At 43.4% G+C, this 14,352-nt stretch overlaps 1 protein-coding gene across 1 annotated transcript; it reads right to left on the bottom strand.

Moving 5' to 3' along the window:
* Positions 1-12,866: 12,866 nt before the first annotated feature.
* LOC112464350 lies at positions 12,867-13,645 on the bottom strand. Its single transcript, XM_025031294.1, has 2 exons — positions 13,399-13,645; positions 12,867-13,310 (listed from the first exon to the last, which is right to left on the bottom strand). Exons 1-2 carry the CDS (start codon positions 13,643-13,645, stop codon positions 13,030-13,032), a joined length of 528 nt encoding a protein of 175 aa, XP_024887062.1. The 3' UTR covers positions 12,867-13,029.
* Between the last annotated feature and the right edge of the window lie 707 nt (positions 13,646-14,352).

Here is a 14,352-nt window from a genome sequence, read left to right as displayed (position 1 = left end):
GACTCACGTTAAAAAAGCACCCCGATTTTACGGAAACGTAGTGAGAGGCGAAGGGACTCACGTTAAAAAAGCACCCTGATTTTACAAAAACGTAGTGAAAGGCGAGGGGACTCACGTTAAAAAAGCACCCCGATTTTACGGAAATATAGTGAGAGGCGAGGGGACTCACGTTAAAAAAGCACCCCGATAAGGAGTTTAAAACCGTACTGCAACCTCCACGTGGTAAACTCTGGAAACTATAAAAATTAAAAAGTATACATATTATAGGCTAATTGCAGACGTACATATGTGCTATTAAAGTTACATCGAACACCCGCAACGCGGAATGGCACTGCACTGTGCGCCGGAGTGACGCGACGCTTACGATTTTCGTATTTTTAACTATTTCCACCATTTAAAAAAAATTGAAAAAAATATATTGTAGTGGACACTTTAAGAGAAATTTTCGTAAAAATTTCAAAGGGGTACCTCGAAAATATCACCCTAAAAAAAAATATTAAAAAATTCAAATATTTTTTTGGTCTTTTTTTTGGCAAACATTTTGGACATTTTTTTTGTTAATTAGTTTTATTAGTCTACATAACATATATTTTTTTCATCAAGATCGGTCAAGTGGTTTTCGAGAAAAATACATTTCTTTATTTTACTTTCTCCCTGTGTTAGAAATACAGGAGATGTCGATAACTTTTGGATATGGCTACAGCCATCTATTGTGTTAATAATATAATCTTGCGGTTCCATGAACGAATACTAGATGGCAGGTCGTTTCCGCCTAGTAACTATTGCAGGCGGACGCGCGAGCAACGCAACGCACCGAGTTCCGCTCACGCTAGCATCACGTGACAAGAGGGCGAGTGGAAGGGATGCGCAAGCACGAACGTGCAGAGAGACGATCCCGGCCATTCTCGACTATTCGGTCAAACGTGAGGCAGTTCGAGTCACGTATCGGGTATTCTGCCACTAGAATCTTTTATCGAGAACATGTTCAAGTTCTGTTCAATACTTCTCGCTTGTACCGTACCAATTATTCAAGAAAGAAGAACGACGTGTATTCCGGGCTCAGCCGAGCCTTTACTTGACGGTGGACATTCGAGCGATATATATTGGAAATCAAGAGCGGCCATCATTAACTTCGTTCCTTTCACGTGGCGAGACGAAATAGCCGCCATTATTCTGATTATTTGGCTCGCTTACAGCGAATGAGTTTCCCACTCTCAGTGGATGATTTTCCGTACAAATAAATGTCGGATTATCTATGATTAATTGGTGGATGCTGCAGATTCCACAATAAGGTAACATTTGGATTTATAATATCAACTATTCGGTTCTTTCGTCAGATATTTCCCTGATGAAAGTGATACTTTACAAGTGAGCACGTGTTAATTCGAATATTCGGTTACAGGATATAACGTTATTTTCCTATGATTATCCTCAAAGAAGGATTCTCACGATTAATTCTGATTAATAAGAAAAGGAGATAAATTCTTATCTCGGGACGTAAATTCAATGGAATTCCAATTAATACTTCTCATTGATGCGCATACAAGGATTAAAGTTATCCTGAAGTTATATTCCTTGTGTTTCATATATTAAGACTTATATTTCGTTTACTTTATAAAATTCTCTAGCGTTTACTGTATATAATGAACGTGAAGTTAATTCGATATATGATTACTGTTTAAAATAATACCTCGAATACTCGATACGTTCTAATAACAATTCTGAACTACGCGAACGAATAAGTTCTTTTGCTCAATTACGTTATGTAAAATTATTGTTGCGATCTTTCCGTATCTCTTTCGATTAATTCTAAGGATATATGCTTCAATTATTTACTGCATTTATCAACGTATATGGAATAATTATATTTACTAATTGCAAGAAAGAAGTTTCGAAGTTTATCAAAGGGACAATTCCTACCAGACAGTTAAGTTATAATATTATCTAATTAGTTCCTACAGAATTCTTTTATTTATAATACTTCTCATTTTCAGATTTAACGTATTCAGAAATCTTTGGTTTCATTATTCCATATTCGTTATCTTAACATGTATTAATTGTATTATCCTCTTTATATGAGTCTTGTATTTATTATAATTGATGTGTTTGCCTCGAAGATATTCCCTTGCAAAATTTCTATAAAAGGAAGAGACCATTTATTTCATTTAATCATTCAGAATATTTAATACATTGAATATTCGTTCATACTTTATACCTTGAATTTATTTGAAACATTTCGTAAAGAGATCTCAGACTTAACTTATTATTGGTAATAAGGTTCTGTTAAACGAAGGGAATATTTTCTTTAAAATATTTTATATTATCTATGTACAATTTTGTTTATGAATACTGAGAAGGTTTTAGGGCAGTTTCCCTTCTCCTATGCAACAAATGTTGGTATTCTTTACATAGTTCTGCCCACTTTCAACTTTTCTGGATTACGCACTCATTAAATCAATTGTTCTATTTCTTATTTTAAATATCGTTTCTCCTTCTCCACCATCCTTAGCTCACGCAACATACGAGGCGTGTACACCCTGCATAACTTCTAAAAAAATGAATTTTTTAAAATAATATTTGGTGGAAAGTTTTATCATATTGATACTAACTTGTGACATTAATGTCAGCTCTGTATGATCAAGGGCCGATTTCACATGCTTACTCCGTTAAGCCCTTTATGTATTTTAATAAAATATTTTTATTTTTTACTGTTATTTTTGTAATTCTTTGTGATTAAATCTTTTATTCTATTAAAAAATACATATATCAACTTTGTATTTAAATACAAATTGTATTCCTTCGTTGGATTAAATATTTTAATAAAATATTTGTATTTTGTACTGTTACCTCTGTAATTCTTTGTGACCACTAAAAAATACACATGTAAACTTTGTATTTAAATATCTTGTATTCCCTTGTTAAATTTAAATAAAATTTTTTAACCTTATAAAATTGTTATCATACATTTTTTTCTAATTGACACAATGTAAAGATTTTTCAAAGTAGTGCAACAATTATTTTTTGAGGCAATATATATGTTCTCTCTGTAATTGGCGCTGTAATTTAAAGAGTTATCATTTCTTTTTTGTAATTGTAATAGATCACTTGAAGCGCGACTGTTCTTTTTGATAAGGTAACATAATTTTGTGATGTGTATCACTTGGGTTATAATTTTTCGGAAATAAAGATATTACTGTTTAGATTTTTTCGAGATTTTTCGAGATATAAAGATAACGTCTACCACTTGTTACTTAGGTTTTTTCGAGGTATAATACTACCACTTTCTTTTTTTTTTTGAGGTAACAACATATACACTACTATGCGTGTACTTGGCGCCTTTTTTTACCTTTTTTTAAAATAAAAATAACGAAGATGATGAAACATAATTTTTTTACATTTGACATGGATCAGGCCTACTGGGGACACCATGTAAAAAAAACGCGACTTGTATCTTACCTCAAAGGTGGTGCGGAAATAGATACAACGCTCGACGTACACATTCGTCACTTTGTATTTCGCAAACGGTTCATCGTACGTGAAAAGTGAATAGAATCATTTTTGTACAGAATTTCATGATCTTTCTTTTTTGTAACCACCTTAATTGACCTCCGAGCCATACAAAACGAGATTTCTGCAAAAAAAACTGATTTTTGTGACCTTTGACCTTGAATAACTTTTTTAGCACACCCGATATCGTTCTATATTTTTAATATGTTATTTAAAACAACGAAATATAAAGCGATTAAAAAAAGTAGTTTCTATTTTTTTTGCACAGAAAACCTAAAATGACTGGACTATATGTCTCTCGCATCCATATACATTCAATATCACCTTTTAAATTAAGTTCCATGAAACTAGTTTCATGTAACTTTTTAACCGAATAAATAATACCTAAGTCGGAACGTTGCAAATGGGCGCTATAATACGTAAACGTGTATTTTTGTATGCAGAAGAGCTATAAAAGTGTGATTTATTACACTGCCTTTTTAACATATGCTCTATATCTACAAAGTAAAAAATATGTACTGTGAAAAATTGATTCCATGAAAAAAAAAAAAAAAATAATTTAAAAAGTCTAGAGTTCAAATTTTATATGCGAAATGTGTAACAAATAATGCGTACATTCAACATTCTTTTGTATTACAGTGCCTTATTTTTATCATCTCTACAATCTATAATCTTTACAATAATATATTTTAACATATTTTTACAAATTGCAGTAACAATTGTTTTCATAAAAAAAATGAAAATTCTAGAGTTTGAATTTCATTTTACTCGTGTGTGTGTGTGTGTGTGTGTGTGTGTGTGTGTGTGTATATCAATCGTATCACAAGATAGAAATTTTAATTTCAAATTACAGTAATTTTATTAATAATACGATTTTTATTCATTGAGCAGTATAGTGGCATTCACTCTCAACCCTAACAATGTATATACACGGCGAGGTGGGGGTTGATTTCCATGTTTGATTTCCACGTGTCCGGATAGCTTTAGCCAAATCGTCATAACTTTGCCAAATCCCACTGTGGCGCAGGCAGTATGCGATATAACGTCCTGAGGCAAAGGCTACTATTCCGGCCAACCTATACAAATATAATAAACCAATTAAAAATAATTCTTGAAATGTGCATTTAGAAATATAACGAAAAAGCATATCATTATACAAACCTGTATTCAGAACTTATATCTTCGCCGTGTTGAAGTGTCAATGTAACTGGCATTTGTTTTATAGTGCATGTCTTTCCTGTCGTACATTTGATATCCGAACATGATATGTCGAGTTCAATCATAATGTGATTTCGTGGTTCTCTCAACCACGTGTACTGTCCCAGGCACGGGTTACGGCATTTTATCTTGAAATTTGGTGATCAAAAGTGTGTAAATGCTGTGTCCAAATAGCCAAATCCTGCCCCCATGGGTCTAATGGCAACATTAGATACGGGTATTTGCAAACTCGGGGTCCCGAGCACAGCAGTACCGTAATCTCCGTCAGTCTTTCGAGGTGACCTCGGGGGTGGAGGTGCCCGGGAAATTTGCGACTCGGGGGTCCGACCCGGGCTTAATCTCTCGGGTCGATGTCCTTGATCGTAAATGTGATGGTCTTGCAAGGGAGATTCGCTCCCTTGTTAAGAAGGGGGGAAATGTCTCTTTTGTCGAGGGTTAAGGGTAAGGCTCTCGGCGGACCGCCCCCCTCCCGGTGGTGCAAAATGCGGAGCTGGGGCCGGTGGAGTTGCTGACTGGTGGAAGGAAGAGGAAGACAAAGGTGGATAGGGCCACTCCTGTTCCCCCCGTTTCCAGGCGTGTGAAGCCTGGAGGGGGAGGACAGGGCGGCGACCGTGCAGGCTATGCCGGCAAAGAAGATTAGGATACCGGCCCCCTCCCAGAAGGGCAGCCATGGGTATCACGGTTCTTGAGGGGGGGGGGGACCGTTACTTATGCAGAGGTATTAAAACCCGCGTGGGAGAATATCTCTCTCGCGGATATTGGGATTGAGGGCCTTCGCTTCAGGAGGGCAGTTACCGGAGGCCTCCTGTGGGAATCGGCCAAGAAAGCTGACTTGCTAGTCGAAAGACTACGGACAGTTTTGGGTGGGAAGAAGGTGCGGGTTTCCAGGCCTTCCAAACACACGGAGTTCCATGTGGGAAGCCTGGACGACGTGGCTACTCGCGAGGACATCGCGTCCGCGATTTCCTTCGTTGGGGGATGTCCTATTGGAGATATTAAGGTGGGCCCTATTAGGGGTTTGGGCTCCGGGGCGGGGTCCGCTTGGGCGAGCTGTACTGCGGGCGCTGCCTCGAAGGTATTCAAGAAGGGTTTCACAGTCGATTGGAGTAGGGCTCGGATGGAGCCTCTACAGGCCCGTCCTCTGCGGTGTTACCGTTGTTTGGACGTAGGACACGTTTGGGCACGGTGCACTGCCCCGGTGGACTGCAGCGATAGGTGCTATTTCTGTGGTGACAGATCTCACCGGGCCGGCTTTTGCACGGCCCGGGTCTCTAGATGTCCGCTTTGCGTGGACTTGGGGCTTCCGGCTGGGCATCGGTTAGGTAGGGCGGGCTGCGTTCGGTCTGCTCAGGGAGGATTGGGGGGACGAATGCCGCCGGCCAGACCGGAGGGTAGCCTTTGGATGGTGATTCCTCCTCCCTTTGTGCATCCATCCACTTCCGGCATGGAGGTGGGTGGATGATATTAGGCCCGGCGGTCTGGGGAGAGGACTTGGGCGGATTCCCTATGGGGTTTTCGTCACTGGTGCCCCTCTCGGCTCGCGGGGTCAGTGTCCAATTCGGACTTTGGTTGGATTTTGCTGCTTTCTTATTGTTTCGGGTTTTATTATGGGAATCTACAGGGGGGGACCAGGGGGACGTGGGCCGCCGGCTGACCGGGAGGAGATCCTCGGGCGGCAGTTCTTCTTTCCCCTATGCATCTGCCCACTTTCTCTGGGAGTGGGTGGATGATATCGTGCGCGGTAGTCTGGGGGGGTTTGGGCGGATTCCCTACGGGTTTTCCGCCACTGGCGCTCCTTCCGGCCCACGAGTATTTGGTCCGATACTCGGATTTTTCTTTTTTGCGTTCGCGGAGTGTTGTTCCTGGCATGGTCCGGGGGGGTGTCGGGCGCCGGCCGGTGGCGGGCTGCCCTCCTGGGATCCATCGCCTGGTGCGATGTTTCCGGATCCCTGGAGGGCTGGTGGCCTGGGGGCGGTTGGCGTTTGTCGTCTTCTTTTGGACCTTATCGCGTGCTGCCGCGTTCCGTTTTTGTCTGTCTTGGGGGTTTCCGTCGTTTGGGTCGCGGGGTCCTTCTGGGGTTGGCCGGCCGTGGCTTGCCGCTCGCTGCTGTTTGGGGCTCCGGCTCCATTGCTATGCAATGAGTGTCGGTAGCCTCTTGTGGCGGCGGTTCGCGGTCGGCCGTCCCTTGGGGGGTTTCCGTGTCCCGCGGCGGGGATTCCCATTCTTCGATGTCTTTGTGCCCTTCCACTGGGCCCCGCGTTCGCGCGGGGTTTAGGGAAGGGGCGCGGCTCTTCTTTCCAGTCGAGTTGCGTCTTGGCCTACTTTCACGGACTTGCGGATTCGAGTCCGTATTTGTTTAGTGATGGGTATGTGTATCCCTCTTTTTATAGATGAGCACGTGGATTCGTGCTCGTGCATTGTGCATGTGGGACCCGTCTCCGGATAGAGGGGGTTTCCTGTTCGTTTAGTTTGTACACGTTCTGTGATAGTTCGTGTACATGTAGTCAAGAGGCGCTTCGAGTGAACTATCTTCGTAGCCGATGAAGTGGTCCCTCCGATGCGACTGTAGATCGGCGTCGCACCCGCTATCGTGAGGGAACCCCCGAGGCGGTGGTATGGCGGCGCATACGCGTTTCGCCATCTGACTAGGGATAGCTTCTCTCGGAAATCGAAGCATCCCTATGTTTGACTTACCGTGTGTCTTTGTGTAATTGGTTACGTGTCTTCTGGCGCTTCGGCGCACGCATCGTCTCGTCACATGAAGTAATACCTCGTGTCTCCCGTGTGGCGTGACTATGGTCCTGAGTGCTGTGTTTAGGGGAAAGGGTTTTTAGTGGGTGCAAGCCCTACATATCCCGGGTGGCCGGTCCCGTGAAAGTTGAATGCGCGAGGCATTTTCCCTCTTCCCACAAGAAACAAAAAAAAATAACCAAATCTTTTATTTGCAATGTTCTTGTAGTTCGGTGCTAGGACTATTGTCCCATACGTACTACCTTTGCAGTGTGAACAAATCTCCGTATTCTCAACGCTAAGCTCCAAAGCTAGCGTTTTGTTGACCATATTCGCAATATTGTCAGTAGCGTCGATAACGTATAATATAACCCGTATTTTTGTCTGCATGTGCGATTTACAGGAGTATAGGTTTTTAAAAATTAAAACTATCTTGCGGAACACGGCTTTCGTCGCTCCTGCCTCAATTAAATTGCACACGAGTGTACAATTTTTGGATCCCTTCAGGAAGTAGAAGTAATTGACGTCGTCAATTGCAGCCGTCATGAGCACGTGGAGTAGTGCGTCGAAGGCGCACGTATTAGTTACGTAATATGACTTTATTTCGCCATTTTTTTTTATTTTGACAGGTAGACAACGCGAACCGTGTGGTAGCAGTGTGGACTTTTTCTTATGTACGACAAGAGCATTTCTGTGTCAAACTTCAGGATACGCTAAAAAATTTACTTATTTTTTTTGGGTCCTGAGTTCTGATTACGCAGTTGTTCGTCTAACTTTGATCGTTCGTCTAACTTTGTGACCAGCTGTGATGATGCTTTAGCGCTGAACGTTGGCCGATCTAAATGCAACTCGATTTCGCTGGACATGTTAATCGGTGGGCTATCTGAAACGGCCAATTTTGTATCGCAATGCACGCTGAAGTTTATGATTAAATAAGGCGATGTATGAGCGCTTGATTTTGGTCGCCTTTTCATATTTAATTCAAATTCACTGTAATTAGTGCTCTGCAAGTTCAACGTATCGCTAGCCAAATCGGTTGATTTTTTCGTCGTGCAATAGGAGTGATCTACCACAGATGCATTCATTGGTTCAAAATTCTCGTTTGCAATGTTGAGTTCTGTAGACAATCCCGGCAAGTTTTTGAAAACATCGCAATTGTTCGAAATTTTTCCATTAAGATTATTTGTTTTAAAATCTTCTCGCGAATATTCGACAGCCGTTAAAGTTAAACCATTAACGAGAGCTTCGATATCGTTCGATGACAATTCAACAAAACACGATATGTTTTCGTCATTCAGGTTGAATAAATCGTTACCCTCGAACTTGTCCGCTTTATCTTTTCCTCGCCAATTTTCCGTAGCCAGTAAGTCTGAATCATTACAGCAAGCTTCAACATCGTTCCATGCCGTTTCAGCAAGATTTTCGATCTTGTTGTATTTCGTCCGTAGTTGCATAGATTTCTTAGAAGATTTCTTGATTCTATCTTCCTTGTTACTCGATGATACTTGATGGAAGGGCGTTCTCTCTTTGTTGATGTTCGGTTCAGTCCTTACATCAGCGGATCGTTTGGATGAGACATGTATGCATTTTCCGCGATTACCAGAAAGCAACTTACTCAAATACGATATATCTACGCTCCTCTTTGATTCGATGCTTGGTACACATCGTTTGGCATAGAAATTTATCATCTTTGATGAAAAAAGCGAAGTTGCACCACCGATGTCACGTGCTTGCATTATTAAAAATTTATCGACGCGCATGGGTCGGTTAGTATGTTTCAAAACTCTGGTCTTAATATCATTGAAACCTTCGACGTAACTCGAAGTTGCGTGCGGTGTACTACAAACCATTCCGACGCTGGTCCAGAGCGGGAACTCTTTAGCCCGAATCAAAAGAAGCTTGACAAACTCCGACAGATAAAACGGATTCAGATCTTCACCGTCCTGTCGTATTTTCCCGGTTTTTGCAACTTGCCCGTCGACCCAGTCATCAATGCAACTGCTATTTTTGTCCAATTCGTTTGGTTCGCTTATATGCTCCGCTTCCGGATGTTTAAGCTCATCTTCTAAATAGCTCTTTAAAGTCGTGCCGATATTTATACCACAAACTGTTATGTAATCTTCAAGTTTTTTCTTGCTTTTTTCGCTGTTTGCACCTCCGAATAAACGATTTCGACGTCTTGATGAGTTTGAAGATCTACAATACAGGTTAGATAAAAAATTTCTTAGAAATCGTAAAACTTTATGCATTCTAACATTATAGCAACGCAGCGAACAAAGAAGTTTTTGATGCAAGTTTGACGCACCGACTTCCAGCAACTCCAACTGCACACGGCATGGATCAGATGAGCTACATCCACTCGAATCAATGTGTCCGGTCGTATTGTCACTCCAACTCTCGATATTGCACTAAACATAGTATTGATGTACGATTTGATCGTCTGGTTATTGAAGGCCAGACTGATGCCACACAAGAACGCACGCGAATAATCGCACATAGTTTGACTTGACTTGGGAGCACCTTCTCGCAGCCACTGCTTGAGCCACAGTTCGATGAACTCAGTGGTGTGTCTCTCCGATAGCATCTAATGCACAGCAATTGTAGTACCGTCGAAATCGATTGATTCTGGAGAAACCAGCGACGCGACATCATGGCACCGTCGAGGTCCCGGCGGCAGAACAAAACACGCGTCCACAAGCGATTCCAAACACCGAGGCCGATTTTCCCGTACGGCGGATCCGTTCGGAGTCTACGAGTCCGGCCGCCTTTTCTCCCCCTTCGCGATGACAACACGTGCCGGCCGCCTCGGCAAGGAGGAAGTGCCCGAGGGACCTGAGGGACCCGTGGGATTGCGTCGCTCGCCGCGGAACTTGCCGCAGCATTTGAAGGAGAAGTTGAAGCAACCAAAACTTGAAAGAGAGCCCGACATAAAAACTTTGCCTCCGATTGTTTTCGAGAGACGCATTCAGTTCGCCGATGACTTTTTCGACTGTGCCTAGATCTGCGACGATCTCCTACAAGAAATGAGGCGCAGCGAAAAGGAGATCATACCGATAGGTTTCGATCTGGAATGGCCGTTCAACTTCCAAACTGGCAGCGGGAAAACGGCGCTGGTGCAAATTTGCTTGGAGAACAGCGCGTATAAGAAAATGTGACCTTTACGACCTTTTTGATCTATTTTTTTTACGACACTTCCCGTCGCATCGAGACTTATAATCGATATTTTGTTCAATCGACAATATTCCTTGTATGTATTGTGACGTGACATTTGTCGCGTTCCCCGCCCAGACGGTAGCTCGGCCGAGGGGAAGGTCAGGGATGGCGCCTCGACTCGGGTCGAGGAAGGACTACCCGCGTTAACTAACCTTTTCTAGCTAAGTTCCGTAGGAATGCCAGGTGGTGCCGGAGCGTGGGATCACCGACCGAATGTAACGACGATAGTCGCGACGAGGGAGGAACGGGCGCTCGGAAGACGCACGGCGGAGTGGTCAGCCGACGGGCGGGCCACCGGGACCTGCCGCTGAAAAAGCGCCGGAAATGTCTCGCACAGCGTAACACGGCCCCGCCGCAGCATGAACACGGGTGCACCACCGCGACTGCAGCGCGGGTGGACGACCTGCACACTTCACCCGACGGCGCCCCGAGGGCCGAGCGGTGCCGCCGCGGCCTGGCCAGCCGGGCGGGAAACCGCGAGGGGCCCACGCACAACCAGCAGCCAAATCAAACGGACCGCGGGAAAATGGCGGAAATCGTCTGCAACGTCGCGAACAGGGCGACACACACGACCAATCGGCGGGGCGGAAGAACCGCGAGCTTGAGGGCGCGCGTGCGGGGGTCCGGGGTGGTCCCGCCGAGCCGACCGCTCCTTACTGTCGATCTAGCCGCGGACGAGGAGCCACCCCTGGACGAGCGCCCCGACGCCGCCGAGCCGCAGCGAGCAGCCTAACTGTAAGATCTCCGCTCCGGTGCTGCCTAATAATTGAGGGCTCGATCTTGGTCGCAACCCGGCGCCAGTAAATGTACGTATCGATTAGATTACCGTGTGAATCGGCCTGATTACGTGTCGCATTTAGATACCGGCTCCCGCCGTTGTGGATGCCGGGGAGATTATCGCGGCTATTTGTCGGGACCGCGGGCGCGTGGCCGGCCGAGATCGTAGCCAGGAACATTTCTGAAAGCCCTACTCGAAAGCTTGCGTATGATCGGCAGTCAATTCGCGGTTATCGCCGTGCGTGTTTTGTGAATCGTGGACGGAAGCGTGCCGCGGGCGGTACGTTACGGTGGATGTTGTACTTAGTGTTGCGTATTCGGGTATATTGTTGCGTGTCGTGTGCGGGAGTCCCGTGTGCGTGTCGGGAGGAATTGCGCCGGGCGCCTGGTGGTGCATTACGAGCTCCGCGGATATTTTATATCGCGTGCGCGAGCAAATATCGTCGCGCTTGCTCAAGGAAGAATCTCGCGAGCGCGCCATTACATAGCGTTGCGTACTTGTGGGCTCGCGTTACGGGCATTGTGTCGTGCGTGTGAGAATCGTTTATGTCGAGCGTAAAAGAGTCGTTTATGTCAGGCGTATGAGAATCGTTTATGTCGTGCGTGTGAGAGTCGCAGTGCGTTCGGGATTCGGGGATTAAGGCGCGGGCGGATTGGCGTTATCGCGTGGTCGCGCTTATACAAATCGAGATTGCTGGGCTCGCTTGAGAGCTTCGTTCGCGAAGGGAGTCTCGCGGGCGTGAACATCACGCACTCCGCGCGTGCTTTAACTGCGGATCCGATTACCGCGTTAGTACTGGCCATTCGAGCGATATCCGGCCTGGGTTTTCCACTACGATCTACTTGTTTTTTATGTGAAATATATCTGATTAATATCGTTTATCGTCGAGCTTTATTTTGTGTGTAGCTTGCGTCACGCTCCTTTTCCACCTTCACCCCTATCACGCGGAACTACGCCCTGAGCTCGCGACGAGGCTAGGGAGGCGGACGTTATCGAGACGTGGTGCGCGTCTATAATCGCACCTGGCGCCCAATCGAAAGGTATCGCCCAAGACCTCAGATACGGGAATTACGGTAAGAGATGTGACTCGTCATCCTCTTGGAGCTATCGTCCGGCAATCAGCGGATTAATTTGCAGCCGCGCCCCTTCGGCCAGCGAGACCGAGGGAAATCGGGTTGCAGTATATAATTGAGCAGGAGTACTATATACGAAACATGGAACGGCAGCGATCCGACATTGTATATGAAACCAGCATATTCGGGATTCAATGCCATTTCCTCTATCGTTCGAATGAGATCTCGCCCATCTTCTTTTTTTACTTCTAGTTCTGCGTTGATTCCTTCTATTCGTGCTTGTCGGCATACATTACCACTAGGCAACAATGGAGGTTTGGTTTCACCAAATCGCATATTTTCCCTTGCATATTTTTTCCGCCACACAGAACACCCTGCTTTTAGCTCTTTCTGTACTTGTTTTCGTCGTTGGCCGTTCAAGATAACTAACTCGTGATTTTCAAACCGAGTCTCTTGAGTTTTAATTTGAATTGTTAAACCCTTAACACCGGTTTGTTTTTCTGCGTCACCTCAAAAAGTGTTTCCACAAACTTTGCTTTTGCATGATCCAATTATTTTGATCGTATATGTCGTATCGTCTGGGGAAAGATATACTTCGGCTCGTTTAAAAACAAACGCGCAAGGTAGTCGAAATTGTTGCCAAAACGAGATTGAAATCTCGATTGTCCATACCCCTGGTTTCAGTTTTAGTTTCGATCTTCCAGAACTCGCCTTAATTTTTGACAAGATAATATCGGACTTCATCTCGTTCCACTGTTGCTCGGTTAGGACCAAATCAAACGTATCCAGTTTTTTTTTCGTTATTCTTCAATTCAAAAGATAACTCAAAGGATGCATCGTCATCAGATTTTCTATTGCTAATAATAGATTCTTCCAAACCAGAATTATTGTTTTGATCAAGTTTCGGTGGAACAACTATGCCCATTTCGTTTCTGGCAATACTCAGAATGGAATTTCTATCGTAGTACACATTGACCCAAGTCTGATAACTCCATTTATTGCCTAATGCAGTAGACATATCCTTCCATGCCTTGTGTGACCAGGCGGGTAGCGGATCACAGTATTGCATGAAGTTCTTGATGGTTTGGATGGCCAGCTCGGGTGGTACAGCTGGCTTGCACGGCATATTGTCATTAAAAAGTTGAAATCTCCTGTAACACCAAGGCTTGTATTTTTTCAACAGTATTACTAAATTATATTTTCTTTTAATGCTAAGGTTCTATTGTGACAGATGAATACTTGAGAAAGCTGAGTATATAGTTGCATTGAAATGTATGGAACGCCGTTTTACTTTTTAATAGCATAAATAATATTCTACATAATATAAAAGTTTCCAAAAATAATTGTCTTAAGAAAAATAGCGATTCTTACTAATGATTTTATATTATGTCGAACATAATAATAATTGGATGAATTACAATTATGTCGGGACATAATAAAAATTCAAAATTATTTTTATGTCCCGACATAATTTTAATTTCACGAATTAAAATTATGTCTGGGCATATATAAAATATAAATTTAATTTCGAATTTTTATCATGTCCCGACATAATTTTAATACATCCAATTTTTATTATGTTTGACATAATTTTAATTTAATGAATTAAAATTATGCCGAGACATCATAAAAATTGTATGAATTAAAATTATGTCGATACGTAAAAATAATTCCAAATTTTTATGATGTCTTGACATAATTTTAATTCATCCAATTTTTATGATGTCTCGACATAATTTTAATTCATACAATTTTTATGATGTCCTCGACATAATTTTAATTCATACAATTTTTATGATGTGTCGACATAATTTTAATTCATTCTATTTTTAT

The sequence above is a fragment of the Temnothorax curvispinosus genome, unplaced genomic scaffold (assembly GCF_003070985.1).
Source record: "Temnothorax curvispinosus isolate PA1 unplaced genomic scaffold, ASM307098v1 QBEX01014121.1, whole genome shotgun sequence".
Classification (NCBI taxonomy): Eukaryota; Metazoa; Arthropoda; class Insecta; order Hymenoptera; family Formicidae; genus Temnothorax; species Temnothorax curvispinosus.
The sequence above is the reverse complement of the archived record's forward strand: the minus strand, read 5'-3'. Positions and strand labels throughout refer to the sequence as shown.